Here is a 24,544-nt window from a genome sequence, read left to right as displayed (position 1 = left end):
GTGAAGTCTCCTTCTCCAGTGAGTTGTTTAATTGTCCACCACCATTCATGACTGGATGTGGCAGGACTGCAGAGCTTAGATCTGATCCGTTAGTTGTGGGATCGTTTAGCCCTGTCTATCACTTCCTGCTTATGTTGTTTGGCATGCAAGTAGTCCTGTGTTATAGCTTCATCAGGCCTCATTTTTAGATATGTCTGGTGCTGCTCCTGGCATGCCCTCCTGTACTCTTTATTGAACTAGGGTTGATCCCCTGGCTTGATGGTAATGTTAGAGTGGGGGATATGCCAGGCCATGAGGTTACAGATTGCGTTCAAATACAGTTCTGCTGCTGCTGATGGCCCACAGCACCTCATGCATGCCTAGTCTTGAGTTGCTAAATCTGTTTGAAATCTATCCCATTTTGCGTGTTGATAGTGCCACACAACACGATGGAGGGTATCCTCAATGTGAAGGTGGGACTTTGTCTACGCAATGACTGTGCGGTGGTCATTCCTACCGATACTGTCCTGGACAGATGCATCTGCGGCAGGCAGGTTAGGATGAGGTTAAGTATGTTTTTCCCTCTTGCTGGTTCCCTCACCACCTGCTGCAGACCAGACTAGCAGCTATGTCATTTAGGACTTGGCCAGCTTGTTCAGTAGTGGTGTTACCGAGCCATTCTCGGTGATGGGCATTGAAGTCCCACACCCAGAATACATTCTGCTGACCCTCGATGCCTCCTCCAAGTGGTGTTCAACATGGAAGAGCACTGATTCATCAGCTAAGGGAGGGAAGTACGTGGTAATCAGCAGGAGATTTCCTTGCCCATGTTTGACCTAATGCCATAAGACTTCATGGGGTCCAGAGTCGATATTAAGGACTCCCAGGGCAACAGCCTCCTGACTGTATACCACTGTGCCGCCATCTCGGCTGGGCCTGTCCTGTTGGTGGAACAGGACATACCCAGGGATGGTGATGGTGGTGTCTGGGACATTATCTGCAAGGTATGATTCCGTGAGGATGACTATGTCAGGCTGTTGCTTGACTAGTCTGTGAGACAGTTCTCCCAATTTTGGCACTAGCCCGCAGCTGTTAGTAAGGAGGAATTTGCAGGGTCGACAGGGCTGAGATTGCCATTGTCGTTTCTGGTGCCCAGGTCGACGTCGAGTGGTCCGTCCAGTTTCATTTCTTTTTAGTGACTTTGTAGCAGTTTAAGAGTCAACCACACATTGCTGTGGGTCTGGAGTCATGTGTAGGCCAGACCAGGTAAGGATGACAGATTTCCTTCCATAAAGGGGCATTAGTGAACCAAAATTCGACAATGGTTCCATGGTCATTGTTAGACTTTTTAATTCCAGACTTTGATTGAATTCAAATTCCACCATCTGCTGTGGCGGGATTTGAACCAGGGTCCCCAAAGCATTACCCCAGGTCAAAGCAAAAAACTGCAGATGCTGGAAATCCAAAACAAAAATAAAAATACCTGGAAAAACTCAGCAGGTCTGGCAGCATCTGCGGAGAGGAACACAGTTAACGTTTCAAGTCCGTATGACTCTTCAACAGAACTAAGTAAAAATAGAAAAGAAGTGAAATATAAGCTGGTTTAAGGAGGGGGTGGGACTGGTAGAGCTGGATAGAGGGCCAGTGATAGGTGGAGATAGCCAAAAGATGTCATAGACAAAAGGACAAAGAGGCGTTGAAGGTGGTGATATTATCTAAGGAATGTGCTAATTAAGGGTAGAAAGCAGGACAAGCAAGGTACAGATAAAAGCAAAAAACTGCAGATGCTGGAAATCCAAAACAAAAATGAAAATACCTGGAAAAACTCAGCAGGTCTGGCAGCATCTGCGGAGAGGAACACAGTTAACGTTTCGAGTCCGTATGACTCTTCAACAGAACTAAGTTACTCAGTTCTGTTGAAGGTACAGATAGCCCTAGTGGGGGTGGAGTGGGTGAAAGGAAGGGATTGAAATAGGCTCTTCTTCTTCTTATCGTGTCCACGGACAGTCTATACATGGCCCAGCCAGAACTGGACACATTTTTGCGCATTGTTGTTGAATTCGGCAAGATCTGCAACAGTGCAGGGTTCCTCTAGCGATAGGCATTGCAGGAGATATTGCATAGTCTGTGGCTCAATTCCACATTCACAAGTTGTCGGGCTGGTTGTATATCCCCATTTGCTTAGTGACACCTTTGAACGACCTACACCAGTCCTAAGTCTGTTAAGGCACTTCCAGGTTGCCCAGTTGCAATTAGCTCCTGGGGGAAGGCTTTCATCTGGTAGAATTTCCATCGCTGGGGGTTGTTCGAGACTGGCGAGCCGGTCTTTCCATTACCCCAGGTCTCTGGATTACTGGTCCAGCGACAATACCACTACGCCATCGCCTCCCCTCGCTGAGAGGATATTGGCAAGTACCCTTATCCGAGAGAGCAAAGGAGATATCAGCTTTTGTGACGCCAGATGGACTATATCAATTTAAAATTATGCCATTTGGTATGAAAAATGCACCAGCAACATTACAAAGTCTGATAAACAAAGTAATTGCAGGGTGAGCAATTGTGCTGTTTATATTGATGACTTGATAGTTTTCAGTCAAACGTGGGAGGAGCATTTACAACATCTGGAAGAATTGTTTAATTGACTGCAAGAAGCTAATTTGGCAATGAACTTGGCTAAAAGTGAGTTTGCAAAAGCACAAGTTACATATCTAGGCCATACCACTGGACATGGTAAGGTGGCTCCGAGAGATGTGAAAGTCGAAGCCATTGCGAATTTACCCGGGCCTAGAATAAAATGATAAATTTTGGGATTTCTGGGCATGAGTGGGTTTTACCGGAAGTTTGTACCAGATTTTAGCAGTGTGGTTGCTCCATTGATTGAACTTTATTGATTTAAAAAAGAACAAGAAGTTTCAATGGACACAGGAGTGTCAGAAGGCTGTTGACCATTTAAAAACTGAACTGACTATGACACCAGCTTTGGCAATACCTAATTATGCCAAGCAATTTAAGTTGGCCATCGATGCAAGTGATGTTAGCATTAGTGCTGTCCTGTTGAAAGAAGATGAAACTGGAGCTGAGAAACCGATAGGATATTTTTCACAAAAGCTGAATGTACAACAGAGAAGATATTCAATGATCGAAAAGGAGACTCTGGATCTGGTGTCAGTGTTGCAGCATTTCGAGGTTTACGTCGCAAACAATTGATCGCAAACAATTGTTTATACAGGCCACAATCCTTTTAAAATTTCTGGACAAATTTCAAGACTGAAGTGCAAGATTGTTCAGGTGGAGTTTATTACTGCAACCATTTAATTTACAGATTACACATGTGGCTGGACAAGAAAATCTGATTGCAGATGAATTGTCAAGAATTTAAGGGGAGACTTTTCTCCCCGTCGGAGGGGCTGAGCGGGAGCAGGAGCAGGCAGGGGTGGGCGCACAGCCGATCACGGCTCACAATCAGCTGCGCACTGCCATTTTGCATGGGTGGGCCGATCAAGGGTAATGCGCATCCGGAAGCACTCAGCACTGCCTGTGCGGGTGGGGGGAGTAGCCTGAGTCGGGGCCTGCGCTCTTTCACACAGAAATCTCCCTGAGGCACATAGCTGCCTAAGGGAGCTTATTAACATTTTTGAAAATCAAACTAAAGAGAAAAAAACTGTTGTGAAGCTTTCTTTCTTTCGAGGGGATAGGTGTGATGAACCCTAAAGAGAAAAGGGAAAAAAAGCTTACCTTTCAGATTGAAGATTTGGCCCCAGAGTTCGGGAACTACAGGTCACAGAGGGCCTCAATGGTCTCTGTGCAAACGCTGGCTGGAGAATGGCCGCACATGCGCAGTTGGTCCGTTTTCTCATCAGGTAAATGGCTTTGCGCACATGCACAGTTCAATGATTTTTTTACTTATTTAGATTGGAGCCAGTCCTGTGACTGCATAGAAGAGAAACAAGGAAGAAAGTGAAACAGCACGAAAAGAAGGTCAGGCGACCTAGAACAGAATGCCATTCCACAGAAAGTGCCAGAGGAGCAGGGACTGGAGCTGCAGGAAGCAGGTCCCAAAATGAAGAAGAAAGTCCCAAATCAGAAGCGAAGACTCTGAATTAAAGAGAGGGAACATCAGGGAGCCAACTTAAAGTAAAATGGACTTGAGAGAAGCCAGAAGATCTGAGGAGACAGCTGAAGGTTGATGACTCCTTACTATGGGCTTTTGGAGCAGTGGGGTTCTGCTTGGCATGACTGAATATCTGAGAGTGTGCATGTGGAAGATGAGGCTTGAATGCATGAAGAAATCCAGGGGAAGGAGAGCTTGAAACCCTGGAGATGGATCCTTGTTGAAGACATCCAAGAGAAAGCGTCGTTTGGGAGAGAATTCCAAGGCGAGTTCTTCAAACATGGGGATTGGAAGTTCTCGTGAGAGATGGTTTCAGTGAGACCGATTGTGTCTCAGTGTGACAAGCATCTGGAGGGTTAAATGAGAAATCCATAGAAACTTGGTTTTGGAGTGTGGTATATCTGACCACAGTTCGCCTATTAGTTTACATGGACTATATACTTACTGTGAACATTAGAGTATAAGATAAATTTTGTATCTTGTGCTATCTTTACAAATTTGTATATATCTGTACAGGTATAGTTGGGGTGAAGGAGTAGTGGAATATAGTTCATCTTTTATTGTTTAATAAATATTTTGTTAAAAGTACACTAGTGGATTCCTGTGCATGTGTTCAGTAGCTGCTCCTCCATAGTTTCTAAACAAAAAGTAAAAGTTAGGATCTATCAGGCCAGTTTCAACTCTAGGATCTGACTTGTCCAGCATTAACATCAGCTGGGATCGTAACATATGTCTCTGTGCAAAAGAGAATGTTTCCCATTCCTGATCACTATCCTGCTGGATGAATATTTCCAGTGAGGATGACCTTGGGCTCATTTATGATACTAAATTTCTGCATTCTGCTAACGAAACACGGTGGAATAACCACTTGGTTGAGATAGTGGAGAGGCACTGGTTCCAATGGAATTATACTTGAACACAAGTTATAGTCTTTAGAAGGGAAGAGAACAAATTTGAAAAAAGCCAATTTATATTCTTGCAGTCAATTGAAATATATATGAATTTTTTTTAAATTGGTGTTGAAATCCTATTTTTCAGCTGTTGGCAGAATATGCTTTCTAACTTAGGAAAATTGTTCTAAGGGTGTCAATATTGCTAAATGCTAAGAAGGGCAAGGTATAGACAAATTGACCGGGGAATAAAAGTCTGCTTTCAACCTCAGAAGTTTGTGTCTCAAGTCTGATATCATTTGTTATGTTTTATATCAACTAAGTAATGAGCTAAGGATATTTATACTAAAAGATGCAGGGAATTATTCAGAAATTAGGCTGTGTGAGGTATGGAGGCACTCCGCTCTCGTATCTCAGCAGACATGCCAATTCCTGGGAACTAATCATGAAAGATGCAATTTGTAACAGAATTGAGCCACGCTCAATCTCACAAGGGAGCTTGAAATCTTAGGAATTTTCACAGGCATTGTAAAACTGGAGTGTTTTCTTACATCAGTGCTTCTGTGCATGTGCCTCGATTTTTAAAACAGCACCATTGGCAAATTTGGGTGATTGGGATCAACTCGTCAACTGTCAGAGAGAAAAACACAGCTCTAACACAGCAAGATAAACCCTTCCCTGCCCCTCCCTAGCCACAGCTGCCCCTCTTGGCTCTATTTTTTTATGTCCAAGTGCTGTTCATCTCTTCACATTCTGTATTTGAATCATGCTCATGTGTCTGAAAACTTTTCCGGCACTGCGCCCTCACAATGCTAACAGGACGCAGACAAAGTCCTATGGATCTAACAATCACAAATCTCCAGCTTTCTGCCTCTCCATGTGTCATGCTGCCTTGTTCTCTCCTTGTGCCTCACTGTCTCCCCACCTCTTGCTGACTTTGTGTGTGTGTGTGTGTGTGTTGTCTCCCTTTTTGTTGATATCTCTCTTTCTGTCTCTGTATCTCTCTTTGTGTGTGTTTTTGTGTGTCTGCCTGTCTCTCTGTCTGTCTTTTTTGCTGTCTCTGTCTTGCTCTTTCTCTATGCCTGTCACTCCCTCCCTATCTCTTCTCTGTCACTCCCTCTGCCTCTGTTTCTAGCATTGTTATTACTACGGTACTCTACTTTTTTTATTCTTTCATGGGATATAATCATCACTGGCAAAGGTCACCATTTGTTACCCACTCCTAATTGAAGGTGGTGAGCTGCCTTCTTTGAACCACTGCAGACCACCTGGTGTAGGCACACCTACGGTGCTGTTAGTAAGGAAGTTCCAGGATTTGGACCCAGAGACAAGGAAGGAAGGGCAATATAGTTTCAAATCAGGATGGTGTGTGGCTTGGAGGGTATCTTCATTGTTCCCACAAGTCTTCTGCTCTTGTCCTCCTAGGTGGTGGAGGCCGCAGGTTTGGAAGGTACTGTTGAAGGAACCTAGGTGAGTCGCTACATTGCATCTGGTATACACTGCTGCCACTGTGCGTTGGTGATGGAGGGATTGATGTTTAAGGTGGTGGACAGGTTGCCAATCAAGCAGATTGTTTTTTTACTGGATTGTGTTGAGCTTCTTGAGTGTTGCTGAAGCTGCACTCATCTAGGCAAGTGGAGAGTATTCTATCACATTCCTGACTTATGCCTTGTAGATTGTGGACAGCTTTGGGGAGTCAGGAGGTCATAAAATCATAAGAAATAGGAACAGGAGAAGGCCATTTGGTCCAACAAGCCTGATCCACTATTCAATAAAATCATGGCTGCTCTGATTGTGGCCTTAACTCCACTTTCCTGTCTGTCCCCCATAACCCTTGACTCCCTAGCTGATCAAAGATCTGTCTAATTCAGCCTTGAATATATTCAATGACCTGGCCTCCACTGCTCTCTGGGGAGCAGAATTCCAAAACTAATGATCCTTGAGAGAAGAAAGGTTCTCACCTCTGCCTTAAATGGGTGACCCCTTATTTTTAAACTCTGTCCCCTAGTTTTAGAATCGCCCATGAGGGGGAACATCCTCTCAGCATCTACCCTGTCAAGCCCCCTCAGAATCTTATATGTTTCATTAAGATCACCTCTCCTTCTAAACTCCAATGAGGATAGTCCCAACGTGCTCAACCATTCAAGACAATGCATTCATCCCAGGAATCAGCCTAGTGAATCTTCTCTCAACTGCTTCCAATGCAAGTATATTCTTCCTTAAGTAGGGAGACTAAACTGTACACAGTACTCCAGATGTGGTCTCACTCATGCACTGTACAGTTGTAGCAAGACTCTCTATTTTTAAGTTCCATCCCCATAGAAATAAAGGCCAACATTCCATTTGCCTTCCTAATTACTTGCTGTATCTGCATGCTGACCTTGTGTGATTCATCTACAAGACACCCAGATTCCTTTGTGCTGCAGGAAGCTGCAGTCTCTCTCCATTTAAATAACATTCAGCTTTTCTATTTTTCCTGCAAAAGTGGACTACCCCAGATTTTCCCACATTATACTCCATCTGCCAATTTTTGCCCACTCACTTAACCTTTCTATATCCCTTGCAATCATCCCTTTATCCAAGTCATTAATATAGATTGTAAATAGTTGAGGCCCCAGCACCGATCCCTGAGGCAGTCCACTACTTACAGTTTGCCAAACTGAAAACAATCCATTTATCCCAATTCATTAGCCAATCCTCTATCCATAATATATCACCCCCAACACCAGTGAGATACTCACCGCAGAGTTCCCAGACATCTACCTGCTCTTGTATGGCTTGTCCAGTTAAGTTTCTGGTCAATATGTAACACCAGGATACAGATGGTGGGGGATTCAGCAATGGTAATAATATTGAACGTCAAAGGGAAATGGTCTACTTTGGGCTCTCACTCCACACCTCCAGTCATCCTCGGAGTGGAAATGAACAGGATAAATTCAGTGATCCCTGACTGTGTAGAAGACTAAGAGAAGAAAGAGAAATAAAGATAAGCCATCCGCTTTGTGTAAATTAATCAAACCCAATTTTTAGAAGTTTTGATAACACAGCCATCAATGGTTATAAGACAGGAGGCCATTCAGCCCATCATATTTGTGCCAGTTCTCTGCTAGAGTAACTCAGTCCCACTCTCCTGTCTTTCCCCCATAGCCCTGCAAATCTTCTCTTCATATAATTAGCTAATTCCCATTTGAAAGCTATGATTGAATCTGCCTCCATCACATTCTCAGACAGTGCATTCCAGATCCTACCAAATTAAATATCCCCTAGAAACCTGCTTCTTTCATCAACTCCACAAATCACATATTAGCTAAGTAAACATGACCGTCTGTCTAAGTTAGAAATGCACAGTTGACAACAGTAGAATAAGTAGTTTTGTAAAGCATTTTCAGATGCAGTAATGTAGTTTTTGTAAAGAGCAGGGGAGTTATCCTCAGTGTTTTAGCCAATATTTATTCCTCAATCAACAGATTAGCCGGTCATATCACATTGCTGTGTCTAGGATATTGTACACAAATTGGCTGCTTGCATTACAAGTGAGCACATTTCAAAAAAGTACTTCATTGGCTATATAGAGTGTCTTCTGGTTGTGAAGGGTGCTCTATAAATTCCTTTACATTAGAGATTAAATAGGCCACTAGTGAGGTTTATGAACCTTAGAGATTGCAGGGGAGGAAACAACTCATGATTTTTGTGGCAAATCTCTTAAGTTATATGATGGTGGGGTTGACTGTGTGTGTAAGCTTCCAACATTCACTTTTGGTGCAAGCAGCCTGCATTGCACCTGTTGGGGGAGCCAGGGCCAGGTTGGCCGGCCAGCCGGAAGCTCACCCTGACCTGGTTTGTTTCCGGTTCAGCTGGTGACAGCTCAGCTTGGCGACAGGCGGACATCTTGAAGCTTTAGTTGGCGTGTGGAGGAGGGAGTCGATCCGAAGGCCGGGGGCCCTCTGGACCAGCGACTGGACTCACTTCGACCGACTGAAAGTAGGTAAGGGGGAGGGGTGAGTGACCTTGCCTTTTTATTTCAGGATCTTCCCGTCCGGGTGTTAAAATATGCGGGAGGGGGAATTTCTCTCCGAAGCGGAAGCGGCCCGGGGGCCGGAAGTTGGGATCAGATGGGCAACGGTGAGAGGAGGCGCGGGGGGTAGGGGAAGAGGGAGAGTCGCTGCCGTCCGCCCCCGGGGAGGAGGAGCTGTGTCTCCCGGGACGGGAGCTACCTGGCCGGGGCCTCCCGGACCCACACCTCCCACCCGGAGTCGGTGACCCTCTCAGTTTGACCGGAGCAGGTGGAGAAACTGTGACCCGCCCCTCCCCTCCAGGCAGAGTTGACAAGCCGGACGCTTTGCAATGTAAAATCTAATCTCTTTATCATGTGTGCTCCCTTAAAAATAAACAGTTCAATAGGGTTTAATCCGACTCCTTTCTCTCCCCCCCCCCCCCTTTCTGATTTATTACTAAGGGCTCCCTGATTTTGATAAGTACCTACTTTGGAAATAAAACTTGCATTCCAGTAGCGCCTTGTCTCGTCTCAAAGTTATTTCTACAACGAATACCTTTGAAGTGCAATCACTGATATTTAGACAAACATCGAAGAGAAAGTTCATGGCTGAGTGACCGGGTTTGGAGGGGCCGGGTAACCTTGCTGATGGACAAGGTCCATTGTCTCTTCAACCTTGAAATTTAACAGAGATTCAGGCACAGAGAAAATTGAGTTATACACGTACAGATCTCCGTTTGCCTTGGGCAGATAGTGACAGGAAAATTCTGGTCTGCTGACCCTACATCGATCGCTCTTTGTGTATTAGATTCAACTAGTGCCTGCAGCAAAACATTCCTAGTCTCTCTTGGTTTAGAATTGCTTTATTTTGCTGTTTTAAAACATGCCCAGTTTTAAATGGTCTTTATTCTGCTGGGTGTGCAGTACTTCATCTCCTCCTTGGCAAAAGCACTGAAATTGGCTGTGTACCATTTTAATATATTTAATCTGTCTGTGGTGATTGAATGAAAAGTAAAAGCTGTTCAAGTGGTATCTGTGCAATACAAAAAAAAGTGCAGGACTATGGCGAAAGAACAGGCGTTTGGAATAATTAGATAGCTCTTTCAGTGACACAATAGGTTGAATATTTCTGAATGTGGTGTATGATTTTAATGTTGCAATATTTAATTACACAGAACTTTACTACATAGAAACAGACAGTTTGGTCCAATAGGTTTATGCAAGTGTTTGATCTATGCTTTCCACCTCGCACCCAGTGCATTGTTTGCACTTTTTATGGCTTTGTTGACCTGTGTTGCTACTTTCATTAATTTATTTGTACCCCTGGATCCTTTTGTGCCTCTACCTCATTTAGGCTGTTTTCCAATGAATATGGCTTCTTTATCCCTCCTACTAGAATACATCACCTCTCACTTATATTGAAATTAACTTGTCATTTACACATCCACTCTCCAGGTTTGTTGAGGTTGTTTTGTATTTTGTCGCAGTCTCCCTCAGTATTAGCTGTATCTTCCAATTTGGTGTCATCTGCAAGTTTTGTCAGTCTAAGTAACTACTTTTAACCCCTACTTTTTATTTTGTAGTCAGTTTGCTATCAATTCTGTTACTTCTCCTCTGAATTCACCGTAGTCCTAAATCTACCATAAAGGCCTTTTGAAAGTCAATCTATAATGCATCTACTCAATTTCCTTTGTCTACTCTTTCTATTATTTTGAAGAATTCAATAAGGCTGACTCTTTATTATAATTTCAGTTTCTGGGTATTTTTCTACTACACCTTTGAGTAAAGATTTCCATATCTTTCCTATTACCAATATTAAGTTAACTGCTCAATAGCTCCTTGGATTTGCTGTATCTCTCTTTTTGAATATAGACATAATATTGATTGTTCACTCGTACTTTGGCACAGTTCCCTGCTCTAATGATATTATTTTTAACTCTACCCATGTATCCGAGTGCCTTTGCTACCTCTTCCTTGGCTTCTTTGCATACATGTGGATGCAGTCCATTTTGACCCAAAATTTTACTTTCTCTAAATTTGATGAATCTAGCAATAATCTTCCATCTATCTAAATTGCCTTTATCCTTTTTTGATTTATTTTAACACCATATCCATCTAGTTAGTCTTCCTGGTAAAAACTGAGGAAAATAACTATTCACAACTTTTTCCTGTCTTTACCTTTGCTCTAATTTGCACCAAGTCCCAATCACCCATTGCCCCTATGCTTGCTGACCTTACTTTGGCTCCTAGTCCAGCATGCCTCAATTTGAAAATTCTCATTCTTGCACTCAAATCCCTGTGTGGCCTTAGCTTTCCCTACTGCTAGCCTCCTCCAGCCCTCTATAATCTCTGCACTCCTCCAATTCTGGCCTTTTATGTATCCCTGATTTTAGTTGCCCCACTATTTGTGGCTGTGCCTTCAGTTTCCTAAGCCCTAAACTCTGAAATTCTTCCTTAAACCTCTCTGCTTCTCTACCTCTCTATCCTCCTCTAAGATGCAACTTAAAACCTGTACGGATATCCGCTTGGGCAACTTTGGTATCAAATTTTGTTTGACACTCCTGAAGCACCTTGAGACATTTACAATGTTAAAGGTGGTATACAAATGCAAGTTGTTTTAAATTTATCTTGTGCATCCCTCTTTGCCTTATTTCCTAAACTCTTCATTCCCCTTTGACATCTTTTTCTTTATGGTCTATAAACATTTTCTTTCATTTCAGTTTTTATTCATTGATGGGATCTCAGTTTTAGCTAGTTTCTTTGTGGGTGCTCATAAGATATACTTCTCCTGAACACTCTTGATCACCTTTTTTAAGTGTTTCTCATTGTCAGTCTATCTCTGTTTCAGTAGTTTCATCCTCAGCCCCATGTAATTAGTTTTTTAACCCATCTATTTGCTTTTTGTCTGTCTTACATCTCTCTCGATCATTATCTGTAATAATTTTCCTAGATGTTCCCCTACCCTTATTTCTCTGATCTCTTGTATGGTTCAGTTCCCACTTCTAGATCCCTCTCTTACTAACCTTCTTAGGTACTGGGCAAGAAAGGACTCCTCTGTAAACTGTTTGGAAGCTTCTTTTCGTCACTGCTTCTTGCTGGTGGGGGTAGTTGAAATCTCCCATAATTATTATTTCATGTCTTTTACTAATTTCATAAATTTGCTTGTATACTTCTACTCTCCCCTTCCACCATTAGGTGGTCTGCAATTTACTCCCAAAGCATAATCCATTTCCTTCTTATTCCATGTCTCAATTTATACGAATTCTGTTTCTTTGTTATAGTTTTTCTACTGCTCTGAAGATATCTCTGATTAGTAAAGCTACCTCACTACCCCTCTTCCTTCTTTATCCTTTCCTACTACATTATATCCTGTAATATTTAACTGCCAATCTTGTTCTTTATGCGGCCATGTTCCTGTTATCCCTGGATCTGGTTCCTCTCTAAGAATTATTGCCTCCAATTCCCCCAGACACTGTGTACATTGCGGTATAGCCATTTTAGTTTATTTTTATGTATTCTGCCCCTCTATTTATACTTATGTTCTATAAATGTGTTGGTTCCTGGAACGTTATGCCCCTGTTATTCCTTCCCTTCATCTGACCCTTACTCTCAACACCTTTTCCTTTTCCTTTAATATTCAGGGTGCTATTATTTCTACCAGATCACCAGCCGCCCCTATACTAATAGTTTCAGTTCTTCTCTGTAGCCACATTTATTCTTTCCACCATCCACCATGACCTTGTATCATTCTGTCCCAGCTGTACCAATCCTCCCTGTCCCAGTGACCCATCAAATGTAGTCCTGCCTTCCCACACCACTCTGAGCCATGCAGTCTCCTTCCTTACCTACCTATCTTCCATCCCTATGTCAATTAGCATGTGGCCTGGGCAGTACTTTACCACCCATGCAATCCTTTTTAAAATTTAGTTCATAGCTCCTTTTACTACCTCAGCAGGACCTCCTCTCTGCTCTTTCCTATATCATTCGTCCTGATATGGGTCACAACATCAGGATTTGCCCCCACCTCTTACTTACATTAAAATCAATGCTGCTTTATGAATATTGATGCACACAAGTAAAGTAAACAACATTGTGTAGATTTTTAAAGCTCAAAATTAAGTTACCGGAGTAAAGAATAAAGCATTTCATCATGACGATGTTTGCATATTTTTGAAGGAATGGCTGCAAACTGCTAAAAGGCAGGCGAGTTGCAAAACAAATTTCAGTACTGGGCCATTGTGCCTCAAAACTGATTAATCAGTAACTTTACTTTTCCTGTTTTTTTTCTCTTTTTAGGAAACTTGACCTAGGATCACCATGACGGATTCTAAGTACTTTACGACAACCAAAAAAGGTAGCAACATTTCTGTCTGTGTCTCTCTTCAATTGCAGCAAATATAAAATTGTTAAAGATTTGTGAATCGCTAGTAAACTAATTTGGCTTTGTTTACTGTAATTTATGCAAAAATAGATCTTTTTAAAAAAAAAATAGAGCTGGTTTAACACTGGTTTCTATGAGATTATTGACGAGCCAGTCACAGTAACTTGTTCAGAATGTCCAGATTCCAATTGATCCCTTTCCTCTTCTGTTTTTCTTTCCTGCACTGTGAAAGTTTGAAGTGTGGAACTGTTGAACAGTATAAAATGCTGCATGTGGTTGTGGTATTATGCAAATAGGCACAACAGGTCATTTATTGTACTGAAAGATACATTTCCTGTCCAATCCACATGTTGTACACTGACAACTGAAATCAATTATTCATATGACCTCAGTCTGGAGTTGTACTCAAGCAAAAGTTTGGAATTGTGCGTCTTTTCACAGGTACCTATTTATGTAGTTTTGGCTTGCAGTCAAATACTATATAGACGTTGGTGTGTTTAACAGCATTCCTGGTTGAGCTTTTTTTTCCATTTGTAACTTAGCACAGTGTTCGACATACAAAATGCACTATGCCAAAGCTGGAGGAAAGGAATTTTCTCTCAATCATTTTTTAACATAACTATTTTTGTTTTTTTAAAAACCACAAGGCAATAAGTTTAGCAAAAAGAGATACTTTGCACAGTGGCAAAAGTTATAAGAAAACTGTAGTAAGAATGCACAGCCTAAATGAGTAGTGAGAGCCTCAGCAACCTGCCATGGTAGAGATCAATGAAAGCTTCAGTGGAAAATTTGAGTTAGTATTTCATTTGGACCAGAATGTCCATAATCTAGAGTTAACCCAAGACTTCTGTTGTAATAGGGCTAAATTGAGGCAGAAGGCTTCCAGCCGCCTCCTAGCTCTATGATCCCTGGCAAAGTAAGTTGTGTTCAGTTCTTCTGGTTTTAATTTTACCACAGTCTTAATGTATCAATTAACATATTAAAGTGAGATGAACTCTATCTAGGTAAGTTATCTGAAAATGTATCGCTTACAACAATGTGTATTGAGTTATAACTGTAAATTTTTTCAAGAAAACTTAAGAATTTTTCATTTTATAAAATTATTTTAATGTTAATTATTTTGTCTGTCTTACATACAGAAAGCTTTCCTTTATATAGCACTTCTCTTGTCCTCAAGACCTACACCAGGTGCTTTACAGCGGATTAAGTACTTTTTTGAAGTGTAATTGCTATTGTAATGTTGGAAATGCAGCAACCAATTTAGGCATGAGAGGTCCCACAAGCAGCAATGAGATATTGACTTGATAATCTGATTTTCAATGATGTCTGAGGGATAATTAATGGCCAAGATACTGGGCAGATCTTCCCTGCTCTTTTTTGAAGTAGTGCCAAGTAATCTTTTTTGTGAGAGGGTTCAGTTTAATAATGGAATCATAGAAATTTGGCTCAACATATTTGTGCCAGCCAAGAAAGAGCTAGCCAATCTAATCCCATTTTCCAGTTCTTAGTCTGTAGTCTTCAAGTGCATATTCACATACTTTTTCAATGCATTGAAGTTCTGCCTCTACCACCCCATAAGGCAGTGAGTTCCAGACCCACACTACCCTCTGGGTGCAAAGATTTCTCCTTAACTCCTCTCTACTAATTGCCTTAAATCTACGCCCCCAGTTATTGATCTCTCTGCAAAGGCAAATTCTTATCCACTCTACCTAAGCCCCTCAAAATTTTATGTGCCTCAATTAAGTCTCCTCCCAGCCTCGCCCATTGCAAAGAAAGCAATCCCAGCCTATCCAATCTTTCCTTATAGCTAAAATGTTGCAGTCCTGGCAACATCCCCGTGAATCTACCCTGTACCTTCTCTTGTGCGATCACATCCTTCCAGTAGTGTGACCAGAAGTGTACGCAGTTTTATTTGAATGACGGTGCCTCTGATAGAGCAGTCCTCCCTTAGTATTGCACAATGTGGCAGCCTAGACTTAGTGCTCAAGTCTCTCAACTTTCTGACTTGACATGTGCTTCTAAATAATTTACTATATATAAATAATAAAATGTATTTTTAATAGATTGGCAGTAGCCTTTCCCCAGCCCCTTTATCCAACAGTAATGCTAGAATGTATCTAAAGTTTCAAGCAGGCTGCTGTGTCACTTGTTCATTATATGGTGAATAAAGATAAGGTTACTACATGCCTATTCCTCCTTGTTTGTGCTACCTTTTATATTATAACTATTTTAATCAGCTACACTTGCTAAAATAACGGAATTGTATAGTGCCTGCTCCCCCAGTGATTTGGTATTTTCTTAGAAACTGGAATGAGCAGAATTTGACAAATGCACTTTTGACATGAGCTCCATTGCAGTGGCAATGTTTCCTAATGTAGTTAAACTAGGCAAAAGTGAACACCTTCACTATAGTTTTGTAGGATATTAGAGTACATACAAGAGATTACGATGTGAAACTTGATCTTAACATTATAATTAGATTGGTAACATTTAAATTCATGATGGTTAAATTTGTTTGCAAATTCCAGTTCTGTCGGTGCTTACTTTACCAAGTTTCAGATTTGTCTACTGTTGATTGGTTACAAGGTTGTAGTGACATTGAAAGAATGTTCTTTGGCTGTATTTACGTTTTATCTCAAGGCACAGGTAGATTCAAGGGATGTAGTGCTTGTATTGTAGTTGATGTCAATCTATCCATACAGGAGCCAAGGACAAAGTAGGTTATGACCTTTCTGTTATGGATATCTATGAGTGGGACAAGTTAAAAGATATGCTCTGGTTTCAACCTTGTGCTGTGTTTTTGATGACAACTTTGGTCATAGCATTATTTTGTAAACAGTCAAGGATCACTGGAATTGAATTACTTCTGGGTTCAGTCCAGGAAAGACCTCATTGTGCAAGTGGGATAAAGAAGTGTTAGTACCCTCGGCGCTACATTCCAAATTAAGAAGAAGGGATGGTTGCTGGGGAAAGATGGAATTTTTTTTTCATGAAAACAGATTTTTAGAGAGCACTCACTCTCTTTTTTGGTTTAGTGTACTACATTTTATTTGGATGGTTGAAATTCCATTGGGCTTTGTATGTGAAAATTGTAAAATCTAATACCATAACAAAAAGTCATTCCAAAAGAATTGTGCTGCAATCCGCCCCCCCCCCCAAACACTCCGCTACTTATATTTTTTTACCAAGTCCAACTGACCCATCACCTTTGTTCTTGTTGACCAACACTGGCTCCTAATCCCCCGACATCTCAAGGTCCTTAAATCCTTCCTTGGCCCTGATTCTCCTTATCTCTGTAACTTTCTCTTACTCCACTGCCCCAACCCCCACTCCCTCCACATTTTCTCTTTTCATTTGAGTCTTCACCTGTGTGCATTGTAACAGTCAAAGCAGTGTTGGTACTAAAATTGATGCAGTTGCAAGTGCAAGGCTTCCTCTTTATGATGTATTGATCTTTTCACAAAACTTAAAATCTGGATTGTGTTGAGTAATGGGAAGACAAAACCTTGGCCATTGGAAATGGAAAAGGAATCACCAACATGGTAGCCACAGGCAATGTTCCTGCTAAGCCTGAGAGGTACTGTGCAGGCCTTGTTTTATTAAGAATAACACATGTATGCAGCCATGCAAAAGAAAATTTAAAGGACTGAAAACAAAAAGGTGCACGCAACAGCTAAATTTTGAAAGGGAACATGGCCAGAGGTAGACATTTTAATGAATTGTAGCAAAGAATAATTGGCTGTTTTCTGAGATTGAGAAGACAAAATAATTCCAATTGGCTTGCGGTAACACTCTGAATGTTTGCTTGCTTCCAGTCAAACTTAAAGATGTTGGAAGTCATTAAATATGTAGACTTGCTATGATGCGCTGGTGAATTGCTGGTGTGGAATTGTAAAATATATATTTCTGGAAAACGAGTAGTTGCAAAGCATCATTTCACTATGGTTATAGTAAAATCTTCTGTTAAAATAAATTTATGCCATGATTTTATTTAATGAACTCTAGGAGAAATATTTGAGCTCAAAGCGGAGCTCAACAGTGACAAGAAGGAAAAGAAGAAAGAAGCAGTGAAGAAAGTGATTGCTTCAATGACTGTTGGGAAAGATGTCAGGTATTTTATAAATTTTGGCAATTCAGCATTGTAAGATTGTATGAGGGAAAGTTGCAGTAAGTTCTCATTGAGATTGTGCTAATCTGGGCAATGCTTTTCAAGCAGAGCTTAACTGAATTTTCTGCATATATGAAGCATTCATGTCTTGATTTTTTATTTCTTAGTATCAATATTCTGCCCATTCAAGTTTTGCAAAAGTCCACTTGTACAGCCTTTATGGTGGAGTGATGAAAGATTATGCATTTCCTTTAAAACTAGATATGCTGCAAATTTTAAAAAATGTTTAATTGTATTTTCATTTTTGTGCACAAGCAACAGTTATGTGAACACATACTGGTCCAAAACAAGTGGAGACTATAGCCTCTTCATAATGTGCATCTATTAAACCTGTTTTATATGCCTAATTGCTGTTGCAGACAATAGATTTGATGTAATTACTTCTGTTTCAGAATATTGGTGGAATTTTTTAGTTATCTTAGTCAATATGAGATTCGTATTAGTGACTGTTGAAGAGCCCGGTAGATTTATACCTAGACAGGAAAGGTTGTAATGTATTGTCAAAACAGTTAAGTAAGGAAGTAACAAGGTTTTGAACTAAGAATGAGGGAGTTGGAGTTAGAGGGCAGGAAAATAAAAATAACCAGGAGCAGCCATTAGAGGGAGAAATAGATAATTATGTAGAAAACAATTATTAAAAATGGTACGAATGAAAGGATGAAATCAAGTAGACTAGTTATGAATAAGGAAAAGACTACAGGATTCCTTTGTCAAACAGTATTCTATGCTACTATATGTAAAGCCAAGGATCCCATATGCTTTTGATAGCTTTCTCAACTCATCCTGCGGCCTTGAACTACTTGCTTATGCATATCTCCAGATCGATCTGTCCCTGCACCGCCACAAAAATTGTCTCTCCTCGGTCTTCCTACCAAAGTGTATCAATTTACAATTCTGAGCAAAATTTCATCTGTTACGTACCTGCCCATTTCACCAGTCCTTATGCCCTCCTGAAGCCTGTTGCTAGCCTCCTTGTTGTTTACTATATTTTTGAGATGTGCTTCATATGCATACTTTTAAATTATGCCTTGTATACCCAAGTCCAGGGTGGGTCCAACTGCTCTTTTTGATATATATTTAATAACTTGGACACACAAGGCATAATTTCAAAGCATGTATATGACACGAATCTCAGAAATATGAATTGATACACTTTGGTAGGAAGAATGCGGAGAGATGATATAACTAAGTGGGACAACCTTTAAGGAGGTGTAGATAGAGATCTGGGGATATACATAAGCAAATAGTTGAAGGTAGCAATGAAAGTTGATAAAGCTGTTTAAAAAAAGCAACAGTTCATTACTACCCTCAGCTTACTGTCCCTTAACCACATATCCCCTTAACTACATACCGTACAATCAATACCCCTTTAATCCCATAAGCTTCAATTTTGCTAACCAATCTATTGTGTGGTACATTATCAAACGCTTTTTGAAAGTCCACATGCACAACTCATGGCACAATACCCTCATCAACCCTCTCTGGTATTTCATTAAAGAACTCAATCAAGTTATGCAAACATGATTTACCTTTAACAAATACATACTGCTTTTGTTTATTAAACTATATTTTTCTATTTTATCCTGTATTATTTGTCTCTAGACATTTTCCTACCACTGATATTGGACTGATTGACAGGTTTATCCCTTCTCCCCTTTGGGAGCAGTGGAGGCTGGGGGCCAGAAGCCTCGAGGCTGGGGAGTGGCAGGAGCCACGGGGCAGTAACTGGAACTGGGGAGTGGTGCGAGCTGGGGGACAGTAACCAGGGCTGGGGAGTGGCATGAGCCGGGGGTAAGTAACCGAAACGGGAAGCAGTGAGGGCCAGGAACCAAGGCCAGGGAGCAATGAGAGCCTGGTGCCCGTATCTTGGGTCAGGGAGTATGGAGAATCAGGGTAGTAACCACGGCTGGGGAGCAGGGGGAGCTAGGGGTAGTAACCGAGGCTGGGCAATAGGGAGAGCTGAAGTTAGTAACCGAGGCAAGGAAGCCGGGGTAGTAACCGAGGCTGGGGAGCAGGGGGAGCCGGGGTTAGCAACCAAGGCCACGGAGCAGGGAGAGCTAGGGGCAAGTAACTGCAGTGCATGCACCAGGCTCCACCCTTCAAACCAAATCACTGACCAATCAGAAAATACTGACAGATAAAAACTTATAGGTTAGGAGGAGCACAAGTCAAGGGGTGTTGGACTGATGCTGTATATTGAACTGTTAAAGCCACACTTGAGTGCCAAATTCAGTTCTGAAGTACAAGGGAAGCCGCCTAGCCCTGTATGCAGCTCAGAAATACCACAGGCTGATTCAGACCGAGTTGTGTCGAAGATCTAAAAAAACTCAACTGTTTGACCTTGAAAGGTGACTGAGCAACCTTAGATGTTTGTAAGATATTAACTGACGTAGAAAAATCAAATCTCGGTAGTTTTTCAGGTTAATGCAGAATGAGCAGACATAGAAACAAATAGTACAGGTAAAAGGCAATCTCAGGACATCTCAGGAAGCACTTTTTCACATGAAGAGTAATTAATACCTGGAATGGTCTTATAGCATGGTATTGAAGGCAAAGCTGTGGAATCATTGAAAGGCAGTTGAATGCTGTATTTGGGCAGATTCTTCTATTTCTATACAAGAATGAGCTTATCTGTCTTTGGCTTTTGAAATAATTATCAACAACTGTTCAGTGATAATCTAGTGGATAATTCGATTAAGTGGGGAAAATAAAACTAATTGTTTGAACGTAGCAATGTAACCAATACTGCAAAGTGAGATTTTTGTTAAAAATTTGAGCTATCAGTTCATTTAAATTAGGCAGTTTTGAATTTATAAGTGTAGATTATATTGTAATGGCATTGTTGATTGCTAATGTTGTAGATGTTTTTATTAGAATTAGTATGAATGCTGAACACTAGGTATAAATTAAGCTCTTTTGAATCCATTGTGCAAAATTTGTTAGAGGTCCTGATCCCACATACTAGAAAATTTACGAACAATTGTTCATAAGTTTGCAAGTTGGTTCCTTTAGAGTTTGTGACAAGTAGCTTTACTGTATATAAATACGAACTTAAAAAAAAGTTAGAATTAACCCTTGTCTTCATAAGATCTATAACTATGCAAAATTTGCACTTTCATACAGGTTTTTATGTCCTAGAACTATGTGGTGGAGCTTGTGGGTCAGTGTCGAGCATTTTTTCCTAATGACTAGTGTGAAAATTCAACTAGTATAGTCCAAGCACCTTGTTTGGTGCTCATAAAAATAATTGCGCAAGCTTGCTCTACAACCTTTCACTGATGAACAATTGTATGTAAATTTTCCAGTTTTGAAGGGACAGAAGAACAATTGGCACCTTTTGTCTGACTGGGACCTTTAACAAATCTTGAAAAGTGAAGTAATTATGCAACAAAAGCATTTTTAAGTACAGCTGTTGATCTCCCGTGTTTAGGTGTTAATCAGCTAATTCTGTACTGGGTATTCTAGAAATGTATTCGCATGACTCAAGTTATAATGTAACAATATAAATTCAATTTTAAATGTCAATTTATTTGATTTGTCACAATGTTCCAATGATGCATGGATTTCTTACTTTGTTTCTTTCTGTATCTCTCTCTCTCTCTCTCTCTCTCTCTCTCTCTCAATAGCGCCCTCTTTCCTGATGTTGTTAACTGCATGCAGACAGACAACCTGGAGCTGAAGAAGCTGGTGTACCTCTACCTAATGAACTATGCAAAGAGTCAGCCTGATATGGCAATTATGGCTGTCAACACTTTTGTTAAGGTATATATTTTGATAAATTGTTTCAGAATTTTTAACAGATCCTTGTACAAAGCTTCACTAAATCCTGACGACATAGAAGCAGAATCTGGATAATGTTTGAATGTAGATCCCAAAGGCAAGTGAGCAGTCCATTAACCAATAGCATCATTCAATCTGCAGGTGTTCAAAAGCAGTAAATTTCATCATCAATTTATCTTAGCACTTAATTAAAATGTGCACAGTATATTTAAAAAAAAATCCTACTGATGGAAACCAATATCCTAAGTAAACTAAACTTTGTGTGGGTTGTGAGTGGGGTTGCTTATGGATTAATGATCTTTCTGTTCACTTCTTGGATCTGTGTTCAAAAACAGCCCCATCGTAAAGTGAAAGATTTTTCTTTATTGCCTGCATATGTCATCAGTAAAGTGTGTTTGGACAGTCCCAACCCCTGTTCTGGTGGCTGAGATGAGTGTTAAAGGTTCCATGCCACTATTTAAGAGCTAAAGGTTTTCTGAGTATCGGGTCAACGTTTCTTCTTTGGCCAATGCTATTTGAATAAAACAATGCCATTCATTAACTGACAGCATCACCCAATCCCCAGGTGTCTAAAGCAGTAAATGTTGTCAATAATGTATCCATTTATCACCCTATGTACTAAAATGTACACAGCATGTTGAAAAAATGCATCCTACTGATGGCAAACTAATATTCTAAGCAATCTAAAACTGTTTTTCATTGAGATTGATGAGATCTTACGACATGCAAAATATGTGCATCATTTTCCTCTCAACAGCATATACTGCAATTCAAAAGTGAAACATCTTATGTGAGGTTGTTAGGAATTTGAGAAATATAAAGTGCTACCCAAGTTTCCTCTTTCACAAGGTTGCTTATAATTCAGCACAAGTTGACAGTTGCATTTTACCCTGGTTGGCTGATATGAAAATGAAAAAGTGCACACTACTGCATTGGTCATGCTTGAGATATAATCTAAATTATTGGGGTAGATGAGACGGAGCTTTATTCTGTTCCTGAGATCTGCTTGATGTTGTTTGGAATTTGGTTATTATATAGACACTTATAAAGCTGCAACAGATCATACTGAAAATAGAGCATGTGGCTCATTCATTCATTCATTTGAAATTTGTAAAATTGCCACAATGCTCAAGGTACATTTTTAAATTTATTGCAGCCTACCTTTTCCTGCTTTTATACTGCTGTAAGAATTGTGGTGTACTACTGTGGAACCCTATATGATAGAGTAGATTGCAGAAATTGAAAAGTGATCACCTTGATGCTTTATAAAGAAAAATAAATTTCTTTATTTTGTAATGCTGGGCAATTTGCTGATAGCTAAATTAAATGGTAGGATAACACTATTAGATCTGTAGTCACTGTGTCATCACATTAGTTTTGTATGTGATTGAATCCCTGCAATGTTTCTTTTGTCTAAATGTCCTATAGGTATCTGTAGGTATCTTTTTAAAGTGGAAGCTACAATTTTTACGTAATCATTTATCTTTTTTTATATTCATTCATGGGATTTGGGCATCACTATCTAGGCCAACATTTATTGTCCATCCCTAATTGCTCTTGAGAAGGTGTTAGTGAGCTGCTGTCTTGAGCCGCTGCAGTCCATGTGGTATCGGTACACCCACAGTGCTGTTAGGGAGGGAGATCAGATCTTGATCCTGGGACATTTCATTGAATGATCTTGGCACATTAGTTACTTAGCAATCAGTTTTTAAATTGCCTGTGGCAATAGCCATTAAATGGAAAAAACAGGTTAAGACTTGGGTATTCTTGCAGTTCATGTACTAGTAGTGTTGGGGAAAATAGACCTTTTTATGAAGAATTAATAGCTACCACATTTCCTTCTGACTGTTCTCCTCCAAAAGCAGTGTGTTATGATGGATACTGTTGTCCACCGCTGGACACCTTCCAAAAACTAACTTGCCAAACGTCATTCATGGATAAGGCATGAATTAAATACACATGTTTTCAGATGGGGTTGTTGGATTGCAGCTACAAGTAGGGATTCTGGTTACTTTACTTTCTGCTTATTCTGCTTGGATTAACTAATTCAGCACAGACCAGGGAATCTGGGACTTTGTGTTTGTGTGGTTAAAGACTAACTATGCAAGCTGCAAGCCATCAACTGAGTTCAACAAATATATTAATTTTTTCAAAATCAGACTGTGTAAATCTAAGTACCTTCATTCTCTTCTTGATCTTATTGTATGATATCCCAAAATGTCATACATTCTGCATAACTGAACGCAAGTATGAATACTGTTGTTGATGAAATTTCTTTCCTTTTTAAAGCAGTGATTAAGTTTATGGTTGCTTGGTCAAATTTCAGGACTGCGAAGATCCCAATCCACTTATTAGAGCACTGGCAGTAAGAACCATGGGCTGCATCCGTGTAGATAAAATCACCGAGTACCTGTGTGAGCCCCTGCGAAAATGTTTAAAGGATGAAGATCCCTATGTACGAAAGACTGCTGCTGTCTGTGTAGCTAAACTACATGATATCAATGCACAGCTGGTCGAAGATCAGGGATTTCTGGACACTCTGAAGGACTTGATATCTGACTCCAATCCAATGGTAAACAAAATATTAAAATTTCTCCCCTCATATCTGTAGACATTAATTTAAAACTTCCAGCTAACTGGTAAAGATAGGAAAGATATTGTGAATTAATGAGATCAGTAGCTAAACTCTCGGTGCTCTCATTTTATTAAAAGTATGCAGATATTTTCATTCCTTTTTAATTGAAAAAATTGCTGTCCTAGTGAAGCGCAGGATGTAAAGTCAAAAAGTACCTGCAGCAGGTCAGACAACATTTGTAAAGAAGAGAACAAAGTTAATATTTTAGGTATAATGACTCATTCAGTTCTAATGACAGGTTGTACCTGAAATGTTAACATTTTACTCCTTTCTTTACAGGTGCTGCAGGCTTCCTGACTTTTCCAGCATTTTCTGGGGTTTTTTTTCAAATTTCCTGCACCTGTACTATTTTATTTTTGTAGGTTATGTGTTTGACTTCAGGTTTGTTCTGCTGATCTGGTCATCTAGTTTGGCAGATTTTCTTGCTTTGTAACTCCTCTTCAAAGTAAACATTTGGATAATTGCTGAGCTTTTCAAAAATTGTAACTTACTTTTACCAAGTAAATTATTCCAGTGTTATGAAATTTTCCAACAGGATGTCAAGTGTTGATCCCAGAAGGGTTTCCAATTTTTTGATTCAGCAGTTTCTCTTCCTGTGCTTTTTCA

General features: G+C 40.3%; 1 protein-coding gene across 4 annotated transcripts in view; it reads left to right on the top strand.

Moving 5' to 3' along the window:
• Nucleotides 1-8,729: 8,729 nt before the first annotated feature.
• ap1b1 (adaptor related protein complex 1 subunit beta 1) overlaps nt 8,730-24,544 on the top strand; it is a 68,838-nt gene continuing 53,023 nt past the window's right edge. For 3 of the 4 annotated variants that reach the window (XM_078554259.1, XM_078554257.1, XM_078554260.1), the window contains exons 1-5: nt 8,730-8,961; nt 13,271-13,328; nt 17,361-17,466; nt 21,150-21,285; nt 23,630-23,875. In XM_078554259.1, coding sequence (XP_078410385.1) covers nt 13,292-13,328; nt 17,361-17,466; nt 21,150-21,285; nt 23,630-23,875 — 525 coding nt within the window. In that variant the 5' untranslated portion in view covers nt 8,730-8,961; nt 13,271-13,291. Of the gene's footprint in view, nt 8,962-9,263; nt 9,327-13,270; nt 13,329-17,360; nt 17,467-21,149; nt 21,286-23,629; nt 23,876-24,544 lie in introns of those variants that run through there. The other variant, XM_078554258.1, reaches the window with a different exon arrangement.

This window comes from Cetorhinus maximus, chromosome 12 (assembly GCF_964194155.1).
Source record: "Cetorhinus maximus chromosome 12, sCetMax3.hap1.1, whole genome shotgun sequence".
Lineage (NCBI taxonomy): Eukaryota > Metazoa > Chordata > Chondrichthyes > Lamniformes > Cetorhinidae > Cetorhinus > Cetorhinus maximus.
The sequence above is the reverse complement of the archived record's forward strand: the minus strand, read 5'-3'. Positions and strand labels throughout refer to the sequence as shown.